This window comes from Mastigoproctus giganteus, chromosome 10, assembly GCF_048544385.1.
Source record: "Mastigoproctus giganteus isolate SK-2022 chromosome 10, ASM4854438v1, whole genome shotgun sequence".
Classification (NCBI taxonomy): Eukaryota; Metazoa; Arthropoda; class Arachnida; order Uropygi; family Thelyphonidae; genus Mastigoproctus; species Mastigoproctus giganteus.
This window is the reverse complement of record NC_143584.1, coordinates 182,578,289-182,591,810: the sequence shown is the minus strand read 5'-3', so window position 1 is coordinate 182,591,810 and position 13,522 is coordinate 182,578,289. Positions and strand designations below refer to the sequence as shown.

Here is a 13,522-nt window from a genome sequence, read left to right as displayed (position 1 = left end):
ATTAACATCCTACTTTTCTTCCACTTGATGATCTTGTTAATTTGCCTCCTGCCATACCAAATGTGTTTGACTCTGTGCATCTTGTGGTTTTCCAACAGAAGAATGTTAGAATTCTGAACTATATTGATACCAAGAAAACTCCAGGTTCCAACGATATTTCTACACTTATTCTCCAAACCTGTGCTTCTATAAGGCACCTCCATAGCCAGGTGGGCAGGAGCAGCAGTGCGTAGCACACGCTTCTTGATTAGACTGGGGTTCGAGCCCGTGACCACCAAATATGGAGGATGCGGAAAGGTCAGGAAATGACCACTGCATACCCCCGGAGCAATATGGCCTTAGTTGCTAATGCTCCTAAAAAAAAAAAAAAAAAATAACAAATAAATAATTAAGTGCTCCTATACTTGCTCCTGATTTATGCCACCTTTTTATACTTATTCCACTGTTTTCCCCCCTTCTATATGGAAGTCTGCTCACATCCATCCACTTCCTAAAAAGGTGACAGATTCATCCCTTCCAGTTATTTTCCTTTGCTTTTTCCGATATAGTAGAGAAATTAATCAACTGCCATCTCTTAAAACTGTTCTTGAAACCTTCCATCTGATCAGTGATTGCCAATGTGGATTCCATCAGTGTTGATCCTCTGGTGATACATTGGCTTGTGTTACTCATCTTTGGACAAATTTGATGGAAAAGTATGATGAAACTCAAGATGTTGCCCTTGATATTTCCAAGGCTTTGATCATGTTTGGCATAAAGATCTAAACATCTTTTTGGATTGTCATCTGTTTTTTGTGATTGGGTTGACAGTTTCCTCTCCGACTCCAACACCCTTGGTGATGGTAAATGGTTCTCTGTCTTCTGATTTCTCAACTAATGATTTTTGTACCCTAAGTTTCAGTGCCTTCTTTCATTAGTTTTCTCTTGTGTATATGGAAGTCTGCTCACATCCATCCACTTCCTAAAAAGGTGACAGATTCATCCCTTCCAGTTATTTTCCCTTGCCTTTGCTTTTTCCGATATAGTATAGAAATCCATCAATTGTGTATTAATAACTTTCCTCTACCGAATGGGAATCCTATCCATAGGCTCGTTGATGATAGCACAGCACATTTTGATTTCCATTTTTGAGAAACCTTGCCCTGCAGATATAGCTTCAACTTCTTGAATATCCACCACCAATTTGTTAAATTCTGATCTCCAGGTTATTTTACAATGGGATAAAAGAAGCTTAGTTAACTTTTAAATCCTTCTAAAACTCTGTACTGCCTTTTTTCTCAGAAAAAAAGTCTACTGCTTCCATGGTCACAACATCACATATCTCTGTTGGAATCATCCTGACTGCTATATTTCTCTTTCATAAGCATTGCTTCTTCAGCATTAAAAAATAGGTTTTCTTTTTTGCTTTCAATGTTACCTTTCTCTTTAATAGCTCTGTACAAATATCAAATCTGACCTATCTTGAAATAATGTTCCTGTATACCCCCTCCCCTAAATATTTCGGTGATACCCCCTCCCCAAATATTTCTCAAGTTCCTCAACTCCATTCAGAAGAGGGTAGTCATGTTAATTATTGGCCCATCTCTTATGAAGTCTCTCCACCCTTGTGTTATATACCTTCAGGTTTCTGTTGCATGCCCTTTTAATAGATTCTTCCATGGGTACTGTTCTTCTGAATTGGCATCTGTAATTCACCAGCTCTCTTCCAAACCACTCTGAACATGTGCAGCAACATGATGATGTGCATTCACTGTCAAACTCCAAACTAACAGAACTAACCTTTTCTCTTTCTCATTTATCTCTTCTACTTATATTTTTTGGACCAACCTTTCTTCTCATGTATTTCCTGAAAATTAGTCTTCAGAGATTCAAGTCTGATGTCAGAAAGTATCTTTTGACTTCTCAACCTTCAGCTCTTGCACAGTACTACTATTTTGTATATAGGGTTTTCATAAAAAAAGTTATAAATTAATCTATAATAAAGTTACTTAGAGAATAGGAAATGCTAAGGCATACCTTGAAAAGATGTTGGCAAAGCAGGTAAAGTGCAGTAATGAATTTTTTACATATGTGATTACTAGACAGAAGGCACTGAACCATATTCACTCACTGTAGGATAGCTTGGGAACATTGCTCATGACCCTAAATAGATAGCTGACGAACTAAATGAATTTTTTGCATTAATAGTTACATGTATGTGTCCTGTTAGACTTACCAGTACTGTTAACCCAGAAAACAAGTATCTTAAACTAGACAATTGTTCTTTTTTACATATTTACTTGAATGTGGAAAATGTATGGGATTTGCCAAGTGATATTAAAAGAAATAGCAGGACACATTATCAAATTCCTCTCAATTATAATGCATGCATCTCAGAACTCAGACGAAGTTATCAGATTGCAAATGTTTCTTCAGTTTAGAGAAGTGGTTTCCAGGCTGTAAAGGGTAATCACAGAACTGTATGTTTAACCTATGACAGGAAAAGTTATGAAATCCATAAATAAGGCTGTATTGCAAGACTACTTTTCAGGAATGGAATTATCTAGGCCACATCTTGGGGGGTTGCCAGGCTCCAGTCCCTCCTAAATAACTAGTCTGATAAGTTATTATGAGATCACAAAAACTGGGTGCACAGAATCATTTTAATGTGGTATTTTTAGACTTTAGTGTCTTTTGATGTCTCCCACATTAATGTCATCTGTATAAACTGTATTGGTGTGCTATTGGTGGAAAAGTAGTGTGATGGATAAAAGGTTGATTAGATGATAAGACACAATGAGTTTTTTTAAATGGCTGTTGCTCTGACTAAAGTGAGATCTCAAGCAAATTTTCATAGTATTCAGTGCTGGATGCCTTGTTGTTTTACCTTCATCAGCATTTAATGACATTGATGAAGATAAAACAGGCTTGATATTAAAATTTGTTGATTGTATAAAAAGGTTGGGAGGATCGTAAATGTTAGTAATAAAAGTATACAGATTCTAGATAAATTGTTCACTTAGGCTGAAAAAAATTGTAGCTAAAGTACAGTATTGGGTAATAGTAATCTCTGATTATCTAATTACTTGCAAAGCAAAAAACTTAAGGCAGTTGAGAATACCAGATTTTATTCCATAGTTAATTGTAGTGTTTCACTAATATAAACTAACAAGAAATTTTTAACAGTGTAGACAGGTTGCTGGGATAGCATGTTTTATCTGTGATGTATACAGGAATTTTATTAGTAGGGACAAAGAGATAATTATTGAATTTTTATAAAGATTTTGTTAGGTCTCACCTTGAGTACCATATACAGGGGAGTTCCTAGAGAATGTGACCCCTGGGTGCCAATCGCAATTTGGCATTCCCCCCGAAAAAAAGATATTTATATATTTTGTTCTTCATATGTGTATATAAGTTTCAGGTTTTCAGGCATCCCTTGAATGTTGCTGCCCGGGTGCAGTGCACCCCTGGCTGTCACCCTTGGGACGTCTCACCCCTGACCATATACTTTTTGAACTTCCATTTCAGGAGGGACGTGCTGTAAAAGGTGAGAGAGAGGGAGTGGACAGTACTAACTCCATGTCTGTGCCTTTTCTAAATACTGATGTTTTCAGCTGATTTTTCTGTAATGTGGATGTTAATATGTTGGTATGAGAGGGTGTTATTATTTTTACATTCTGGAGAGTATTGCATTGTCATTGGTGGTGTTTAAATTAGAATGAAAGTAGTTGAGGACCCCTTCACTGTGGTTCCAAAACACTGGTATCTTAGCATATTAAATCCACTATTTACAGTGGGTGCTTCCTGGGCCTGAACACTTCAGCCAGGAAATGAGGCAGAGTTAAAACAATTTACAAAACACATTCCAGTAACCCAACCATTTTATATGGCAGTTATGAATCCCATGTGAATATCATTGTCAAGTCTGGTAGTATATCAGTACATTTGCTTAGAGTGTAGTGTTTTTTAATTCTAATTAGAGACAAAGTTACATGTACTTAATATCCTCTTGTGGATGACTACCATATCAGTGGATGTGAAGTAAGCTGGTCTGCTGTTAATTCTTGTGTTTTCTGATGCAGTCTCATTAAGTACTTCAGAGAAGTGATGAAATAATGGAGAGTTTGAGAAATAATGCTAAATCACTGAATTTAGTCATGGTCCAGTTAACATCAAATAGTTACAATGATGAAGTTTTTACTAGTAATGGGTGCTTTATTTTTAAAAAAATCTTCATCCCAGTTCAGGCGCTTATTCTATTTGCACTCCAGCTTTTTTTATACCCAGTTCATAAAGTCTTATTATAGCTATTTGTATCATTATTTGTTGGCTTCCTTCGCTTCAATGCCCATGAATCAGTGTCCTGCCAGTTATTTTTTAGTCTTCCAAGAACATGAAAATGATAAGGTGCCAAGTATGGACTATACAGAGGATGCTCAGTCACTTACCTTTGAAGTATCTGGATAATTCCCATAGTGCATTGAGCTGTGTGTGGTCATGCATTGTTGTATAACAAAATGACACCATCAGTCGCACATCTGGATCCATTGTTTTTGATGGTAAATCGCAGATCAGCTTTGAGGATTTGTTCATAATTTTGTGAGTTGACTGTTTTACCTCTAAACTTGAAATGCAGCAAGTCCCTCTGTGTCAAAAAAAAAAAAAAAAATGTGTGTGTAACTCTCCCGGTGGGTTTGAAATTCATGAATTTCTTTGGCTGTTGTGATGCTGGATGTTTCCACTGCATGTTGCATTGCTTTCTCTCTGGCCCAAGTACCTGTATTATGCCTCATCCAAAGTCACTATGCAATCCCATTTGCGGATGTTTTTGTTCATTGTTGAGACACTTGGGAACCTACATTGTGCAAACTAAACCCCAGAGGCTCACATCTGGTGAGTATGAGCTTGGCAAACCCAGGGTCGTGAACTGGATATTATCATTCTGTTTCTTGGTGATTCCTCTCACTCTCAGGGTAACTTGGGAATTTTTTTTTTGGCTGGTGCAGCATAAGCCTCAGGCTTCCTTGCACCATATGGCTAATAATAATAATAATAATAACATGTCATGGATGATGTTGTAGACAGATTCATGATATTTTCTTCTATGATAATTGTGTGAGCTTGTCCTGGGTGAGAGATCCAAAAGTCAAAAAAATCCAAAGTATTTTTTTGACTTTAACAATTTGTCTATTTGCACATTTGCTTGATATATTTTTCATTTATATAATTTTATTGTGCCATAGAAGTGAACAACACTTAGAAATGCTTAGCTATGCAAATATTGGTTAGTTTTATAAAATTTCCAAATTACTAGTAACTGTCTAACATAGTGTAGTATAAAAATTTTTACAATTGTGATTACCACCAGTCATGTAACATACTATTTGTATCATTCCCAATAAAAGGCACTGCCCTGTCACACCTACTCTATTGTGTTAAGTTTTTTGTGATCATTAGCACCTCTGATTTTGCTCTTCATTTCATATTAAATTTCTAGTGGCTGATAAGCCTTATCCTTAAGAAATCCCAAGCTAAAAATCAAATGGTGTGAGGTCCAGAAATTGCTCTGGCCCTGGAATTGGATTACCTTGTCCCATGCACTGATTCGGAAAGTTTATATCGAGAAATTTTATTGTTTGCCTTGTGTATGCCGACTACTGAAGAAACTTGTAACTACTTTACTAAGGATCATTAAAAATTTCAAGATCATAGTTCTCATTCAGTGCTTATGTTTTTACTAAAGTTTTAACTTTAAGAAAAAAAAAAATGAAACTAATAGTTTACAAAGTTGTGAAACCATTTTTGAAATTTCCTATATAGAGTTTATCTGTTTTGTCACCATATTTTTAATTTTTATTTTAGTTGGCCAAATTAAAGATGATTTGCTGAGAACCTGGGCTCAGTGAGTATGAGACTATTTGGATTAAGTGTTATCTTCACAATGGGCTGTACCTGTGGGAAAGAAGTAATTGAGGTCAATGGAAAAAGTTACACAATAAAAACAAGACTAGGGGAGGGGTAAGTTTAATTTTTGGAATTTCAATCATGTCATATTTTTTTCTGTAATTAGAAGCAGTAGTTGCAGATACAAATACAGAATTTTATTTTGTTATATTTCTTTCCTATCCAGTGAAGGATAAGTATGATAATTACTAAAATGTAAATTAAACATGATATAATCAAATAATGATATACATAAATACCATTGTACCACATATATGAATAGTTGCAGACTGCAATAAATAATGCCAAAGAGGTTCTAACTTGCTTATCTACTCTGATGTTTTGTTTAATATTTATTTATTTATTTATTTACTATATAGATCAGAAAGGCCAAAGATTTGACTTAAGTCAAACCTTTCGCCTTTCTGATCTATGCAGTGATGAAGTAGCAACAACAGCAATCACTGATGAAGTGGTAAAAATATATACCACAAAACATCTGTTTCTCATCTGTATGTAAATTTAAATTGGAAATGAATGGATATTCTAATGTAGGCAGAAGCTTTATTCCTATTTTGACAAGTTTTACTTTACCTATGCACCATGCTACTCAAACAACATAACTTACTTTATTATTATTATTATAAATATTTTTCTCCATTAAGGAGACACTTCTGGAATAGCCATTGGCTCGAAGGGTGTGGGTTGCATTCATATAGAAGGGTGTAGGTTACATCCATGGGACGTTCATCCTGAAAGGTTGTATACAAAATTAACATACATGTGAAATTATGATTTTCATATTAGTATATTTCATATTTTGATATCTTAGGTTGACATTTAGAATAATGAGAAGATATAGTTGAAAGGGTGCCATGATTTAGTGCAATTTTAGCTTGAGTGGCTGTGCACTAAAGTTGCACGAGATGATACGAGTTGGCAAAGACCTACAATCTGTAGGTGTTGTCATTACAGAGCTTTTCTGGTTCGATTCTTAGTTGATTAAAAAGTTCTATCGTGTTTGTTGGAAAAAAGCGACTTAGGTTGTCCACGTTTTTTTAAGTTGCTTCAGCATTCCTGGGGCTTCTTGAGAGTGAAACAAACTGTCGATGATGCTGGCAGCATCTAAACCTGTTATCAGTTGGGATAATGTGAATATGTTTCTTGTGTTATTTGTCTGTTTCCAGGGAGGAATACTGAGATTGGAAAGTAGGATGACTCTAGAGATGGTAAATGCCAGTATTCCATTAATATTCCAGCTGCAGTTCATTTTCTGATTCTTTCCATTTGATATAGGTATTGGAGGTAATACATACTCCAGTATGTATCTTCAAATTTAATCACATGATTTTGGCATTTTTTTTTTTTTCATTAAACCAGGGTGTCTTATGAAAGCTGCATTTCACACAATTTTTGCATGTTGTTGAATAGTTACTAGCATTAATTTTCAGTCTTATTCATTGTCAGTATGATAAGGCACCATCCATAAAACTGTATTCTTTTATGATTTTACTTTAAGGTCTGGTTTAGCATTAGCATTAGCATTAGTAGAGGCATTTGATGCAAGAAAGCAAGCTTATGCAGCATCAGCCAAAAAAAAAAAAAAAAAAAAAAAAAAAGTAACATAAATAAATAAAAATAACCACTTCCACTTCACCCCTCTGTTCGTTCGAAATACCTGTCCAGCTGAGCCTTAAACTTATTTAGGCTATCAACTTCCACGACAAGGGATGGAAGTCTGTTCCACCCACCAACCACCCGCTGGCTAAAGGCAAATTTCCGCACATCTATCCTACATCTGTCTTTCCTCAATTTGAATTTATGCCCTCTCAGGTGATTTTTCTGAGCTAGAGGAAGAATCCCATCAGCATTGAGCATGCTCAAACCATTCAAGGCTTTGTACACCTCTATCAGATCACCCCGCTGGTGCCTAGTTTCCAGACACTGTAATTTGCAAAACTTAAGCCTTTCTTCGTAAGAGAACCCCTTTGTCCCATTCACCAATCTAGTTGCCCTTCTCTGTACTCGTTCCAGCAGCTCTACATCCTTCCTGAAATGAGGCCTCCAGGCCTGTATACAGTACTCTAGGTGTGGCCTGACCATTGCCTTATACAAGGGAATAATCACCTCCTTATCCCTGCTAGAAAAATTTCTATATATCATTGACAATACACCATGAGCTACTCTTGCAGCTCGTCTGCACTGCTCAGAGAACTTCATATCTGCCTGCACCACCACCCCCAGGTCCCTTTCATTCTCTACCACTGTCAGTGTAGTACCACAGAGTTGATACGTTGCTCTGGGGTTGCTGTTTCCCATATGTAGTACTTTACATTTGTCAATGTTAAACTTCATTTGCCACCTCGAAGCCCATCTGCTCAACCTTTCCAAATCCTGTTGCAGCAGCATAGTGTCAGTAGTGTCCTTGACAACCCTGCCAACCTTTGTATCGTCTGCAAACTTGGACATTAAGCCTGATATACCATCATCAATATCATTTATAAATACAGAAAACAATAAAGGCCCCAATACTGAACCCTGAGGGACTCCACTAATAACATTAGTCCACGATGAGCAGTGTCCATTGATTACCACTCTCTGTCTTCTCCCCCTCAACCACCCCTTTATCCATAGCAGCAACTTGCCTCCAATGCCACACTGCTCCAATTTGTGCAGCAGTCTTCCATGTGCAACAGTATCAAAAGCCTTTCTAAGATCCAAGTATATAATATCAAAGTTATTCCCTGCATCCAGTTCTTTTGTGACTGCATCATAGTATCCAATCAAATTGGTCAGGCAAGACTTCCCCTTAACAAAACCATGCTGTGTCCTAGCTATAACTGAAGTCTTGTCTAGATGATCCTGCAGTGCTTCTTTCACCAGTGCCTCCATTAATTTTCCGGGAACAGAAGTTAAACTCACAGGTCTATAATTACTTGTGTCAGCCTTTGATCCCCCTTTGTGAATTGGGGGTCACATTTGCACATCTCCAGTCAATGGGTACCTCCCCTGAGTCCAAGGAAGCTCTCATAATTATGGCTAAGGGTTTGCTTACCTCCTTTGCTGCCTCCTTTAATATAACTGGATAGATCCCATCCACCCCAGGTGCCTTTCTTGTGTTTATCTTCAACAATTTCTCCTCCACTTTGCTCTCAGTTATTACAAGATTCTCTAGCTTACTGCTAGAGTTGAATACACCTCTGGCATTCCCCTCGCTGAATAACTCCTCATGTGTGAATGTCGATGCAAAATATTCATTTAGTTTGTTAGCTACCCGAGCAGGGTCATCAACAGTTGACCCATCGATCTCAAGTGGACCAATCTGATTCATCCCCTTCCTTCTAGAGTTTACATAAGTAAAGAACTCTTTGCTGTTTTTCTTCGCATCCCTTGCCAAGGATCTCTCGTAATCTGCCTTCGCCTGCCTAACCTCCTTTGTAACTTGGTTACAGATCAACTTGTATCTATCATAGGCATCCGTGTCACGTGTTAATTTGTATGTATCCCATGCATTTTTCTTCTCTGCCATATGCCTCATTAGTTCATCTGACAACCATTTAGGCCTAAACCTTGAACAATATTTCTTAGTTGGTATGTAAAGCCTAGTAGCTTCCACGATAAGTTCTTTGAATGCTTCCCATTTTGAATTTGCTGTTGGCAATATCATCAGTTGATCCCACTGTATAGAATTTAAATACTGTCTCAGTCCATTGTAGTCGCCTTTACGAAAGCAATACCCCTTCCCTTTACCCCTAATGGTAGTTACCTCTTTGAGTAACTCCCACTTCAGCACACTGTGATCACTGCCACCAAGTGGTTCATTTATCTGCAGATTCTGAATGCATGAAGAATCACTACTGATAATCAAATCAAGAGTATTACTCCCTCTAGTTGCCTCCCGAACATGCTGATGTAGAAAACAATCATCCAATAAATCCACAAAAGCCTTGCTACTGTGTGAGTGACCAGCCCCCAAATTCCAGTCAATATCTGGGAAATTAAAATCCCCCATTATAAGACTCTCTGATTTACTGGCCCACTCTATTTCTCCGAACAGTTTCTTATTATACTCATCAGAGTCATTAGGCCTATAGCACACTCCTACTCTCAATTTTGATCTCCCAATGCTTATGTCACACCAAACTGACTCGACACTGCACTGTCCAGCGATGTCGACTGGCTTCACTTCCTTGGATTTTATGTGTTTCTTAATTAATAGCATAACCCCTCCTCCCTTCCTATCCTGTCTATCCTTTCTGTACACATTGTACTCCCCAAATTCCAGTTCTGCATTTCTTATATCTGTGTGACACCACGTCTCTGAAATCCCCACAATATCTGCCTTTGATGTTTTGAGCAATACCTCAAATTCATCAAATTTATTTACTAAACTCCTAGCATTGGTGTACACACAAGTATACATGCACCTGTTCTTTTTCTTAGCTACCCTAACACAACCCATGTGTTTACTTGTACCCCAATGATTCCCAGCAGTCTCTGAAATATCCTGCATCTTATTTTCCAGGCTGCGGCTCATTCCAATAGAAGCAGTGCAAGAATCACTTTCACCTCTGCCAGTGGCTACTGTTAATCTATTAGTCCTTGTATCCCCCCAATCAGTAAGTTAGTAAGCAACTTTACTTCTAATATCTCCATAGAAAGAATATAAGGTGCAAAAAGTTGAGATTTAAGTAGGCCACTCAACTATACCATGTTCTTTTTCTGTTACAGAGTACACAAGTGAATTGTGAGGATATACTATTTTATTGGAAACCAAAAACTTTATTTAGATCTTAAAGGTATTTCAACAATGGACCTAACACAGACCCAGGGATCAGTGTTGGGCCTATTGTTGTTTTCTATATTTATCAATGATATTGATGAAGGTATATCAGGCTTAATGTCCAAGTTTGCAGATGATACAAAGGTTGGTACGATTGTTAATGACGGTAATGACAGTATGCTACTGCAACAGGATCTAGAAAAGTTCAGCAGATGGGCTGAGAGGTGGCAACTGAAGTTTAACATTGATAAGTGTAAAGTACTTCATATGGGTAGCAGTAACCTCAGATTAACATACCAACTGTGCAGTACTACACTCAGGGTAGTGGAGAATGAAAAAGACGGGGTAATTGTGCAATCAGATATGAAGTTTTCTAAGCAATGCAGACAGGCTGCAAGAGTAGTTCATGTGGTCTTGTCAATGACATATAGGAATTTTGCTAGCAGGGATAAGGAGGTGATTATCTCTTTGTATAAGGCAATGGTCAGGCCACACCTTGAGTATTGCATACAGGTCTGGAGGCCTCATTTTAGGAAAGATATAGAGCTTCTGGAAATGAGTACAGAGAAGGGCAATGAGATTAGTGAGTGGAACAAAGGGCTGCTGTTACCAAGAAAGGCTTAAGTTCTGCAAATTGCAGCATGTGGATACTAGGCACCTGCAAGATGATCTGATTGAGATGTATAAAGCCTTGAATGATTTGAGCAAGCTCAGTGCTGATGGGAATCTTCCTCTTGCTCAGATTACAAACCTGAGCGGGCATAAATTCAAATTGAGGAAAGACAGTTGTAGAATAGATGTGAGGAAATTTGCCTTTAGCCAGTGGGTGGTTAATTGCTGGAACAAACTTCCATCTGTCATGGAAGTTGACAGCTTAAATGTTTGTTATTTGGTTTTTAGAAGCATTAGCAACTAAGGCCATATTGCTCCGGGGATATGCAGTGGTCATTCCCTGACCCTTCCGTATCCTCCGTATTTGATGGTCACGGGCTCGAACCCCGGTCTAATCAAGAAGCGTGTGCTACGTACTGCTGCTTCTGCCCACCTGGCTACGGAGGTGCCTGACAGCTTAAATAAATTCAAGGCTGAACTAGACACTCTTGGAGTGAATGGATGAGTGAAATGGGAAGGTTTTTTGACTTTAAAAATGTCTTTACCGGCATTATTTGGAAAAAAGTGTAACGCTACCTAGAAATCGTTATATGAAACCCAATGCACATGCATTGTACTTAATGTTAAAAACGTCTTTTCTTGAGTGCATGCATTTTACTTGTTGTGTGCGGTGGTGCAACGAGTATAACAGTATAAAGTAGTGTGTCACTGCTCAATTGTATGCAACAAGTACAATTGAGCAGTGATGCGCTACGTTATACTGTTATATCAGCATAATTATTAATATGCTAGTGACTATGCCAAAATCTACAGCCCAGCATTCAAAGGAATATCGTGAAATAAAGGGAAGTTGGACAGAAATGTGAATCCAGGTGAAATTGAACAACAGTGTTCTGCTGTGCCTGGAACTTCTGTAACTGCCCACAAGAAAACTCAAGTTCAAAAGATGAAGGAATACCATGAAAGAAAGAAAAGGAAATTGGACAGAAATGTGAATCCAGATGAAATTCAACAAGAGTGTTTCATAATGCCTGGGACTTCTCAAACTTCACCCAAAAAAACTCAAGCTGAGATAATGAAGGAATATCGTGAATGGAAGAAAAAGAAATTAGAAATTCAAACTATTCTAAATCATAATGAAATTCAATCACAGAGTTCTGCTATGCCTGATACTTATTAGGAATCTAAAAGTCTTCAGAACGAATAAAGGAATATCATGCACGAAAAAAAGCGAAATTAGAAATGGCTAATAATGAGATTCCTGATTACATCCCTATAGTGTCTACATGAGCTGACAACGAGTTTGAGAACTAGTGTACAAAAACCCATTTGGATTTAGTTGTAATGTTTGTGATTGTTTATGGTTTTAATTAGATTTGAAACCATTTCCAACAACTTCATATGAATTACTTCAAAACGAATTTCCTTTACAAGAAGCGAGTACTTTCATGACGTGTAATACATGTCATACTTTAGCCAGTGGGTAGTTGATTGCAGGAACAAACTTTCATCTGTTGTTGTGGAAGTTGATAGCTTAAATAAATTCAAATTCAAGGCAGAAATAGACAAACATTTGGAATGAATGGATCAGTGAAATTGGAAGGGCATTTTTTTTTTTTTTTTTTTGGCTGATGCTGTATAAGCTTGCTTTTTTGCATCATGTGCCGCTACTAATGCTAATACTTCATTAAAAGAGGGATGGATACCAACTATGACCATGTCAAATGGATTTATATATCCAACATATCCTACTGATTTGCCTCCACTGGATGTCGTAACTGAGCGTATGATATCACCACAATTACCCTTTATGCAAATTCATCATTTACGTTATGAACATGGACAATATGAGATTGTTAGAAAAGTAATAAATGTACCAGTTTGATGAGTATTACTAATAAAGAATAACACACATTATTACTTGAAGCTATCTATCATCAAATTGATAATCAGATATATGAACCAATACAAGTATCTCACTGGACCTGCTGGCTGTGTAAAAACATTTATTCTTAAATTATTGATGGAAACGTATAATCGCTTTTGTAATGTCTCACTTATTCACAATGCATATGTTATTTGTGTGCCTCTATGGGCAATGCCACTGTGGAAATCGATGGTACAACAGTGCATTCTGCTTTCCATATATGTCTATCAAATAATCTTCAACTTAGTAATGAAATTCTTCAACAGTATAGAACT

The 13,522-nt window shown here is 37.2% G+C and overlaps 1 protein-coding gene across 1 annotated transcript in view; it reads left to right on the top strand.

Annotated features, from left to right (window-relative positions):
- Nucleotides 1-13,522, top strand: part of LOC150079603 (serine/threonine-protein kinase 16) — a 112,872-nt gene that overhangs the window by 5,773 nt on the left and 93,577 nt on the right. The window contains exon 2 of the mRNA XM_090383134.1: nucleotides 5,845-6,000. Within this exon, the coding sequence (XP_090239260.1) occupies nucleotides 5,891-6,000 (110 nt within the window). The 5' untranslated portion in view covers nucleotides 5,845-5,890. The remainder of the gene's footprint in view (nucleotides 1-5,844; nucleotides 6,001-13,522) is intronic.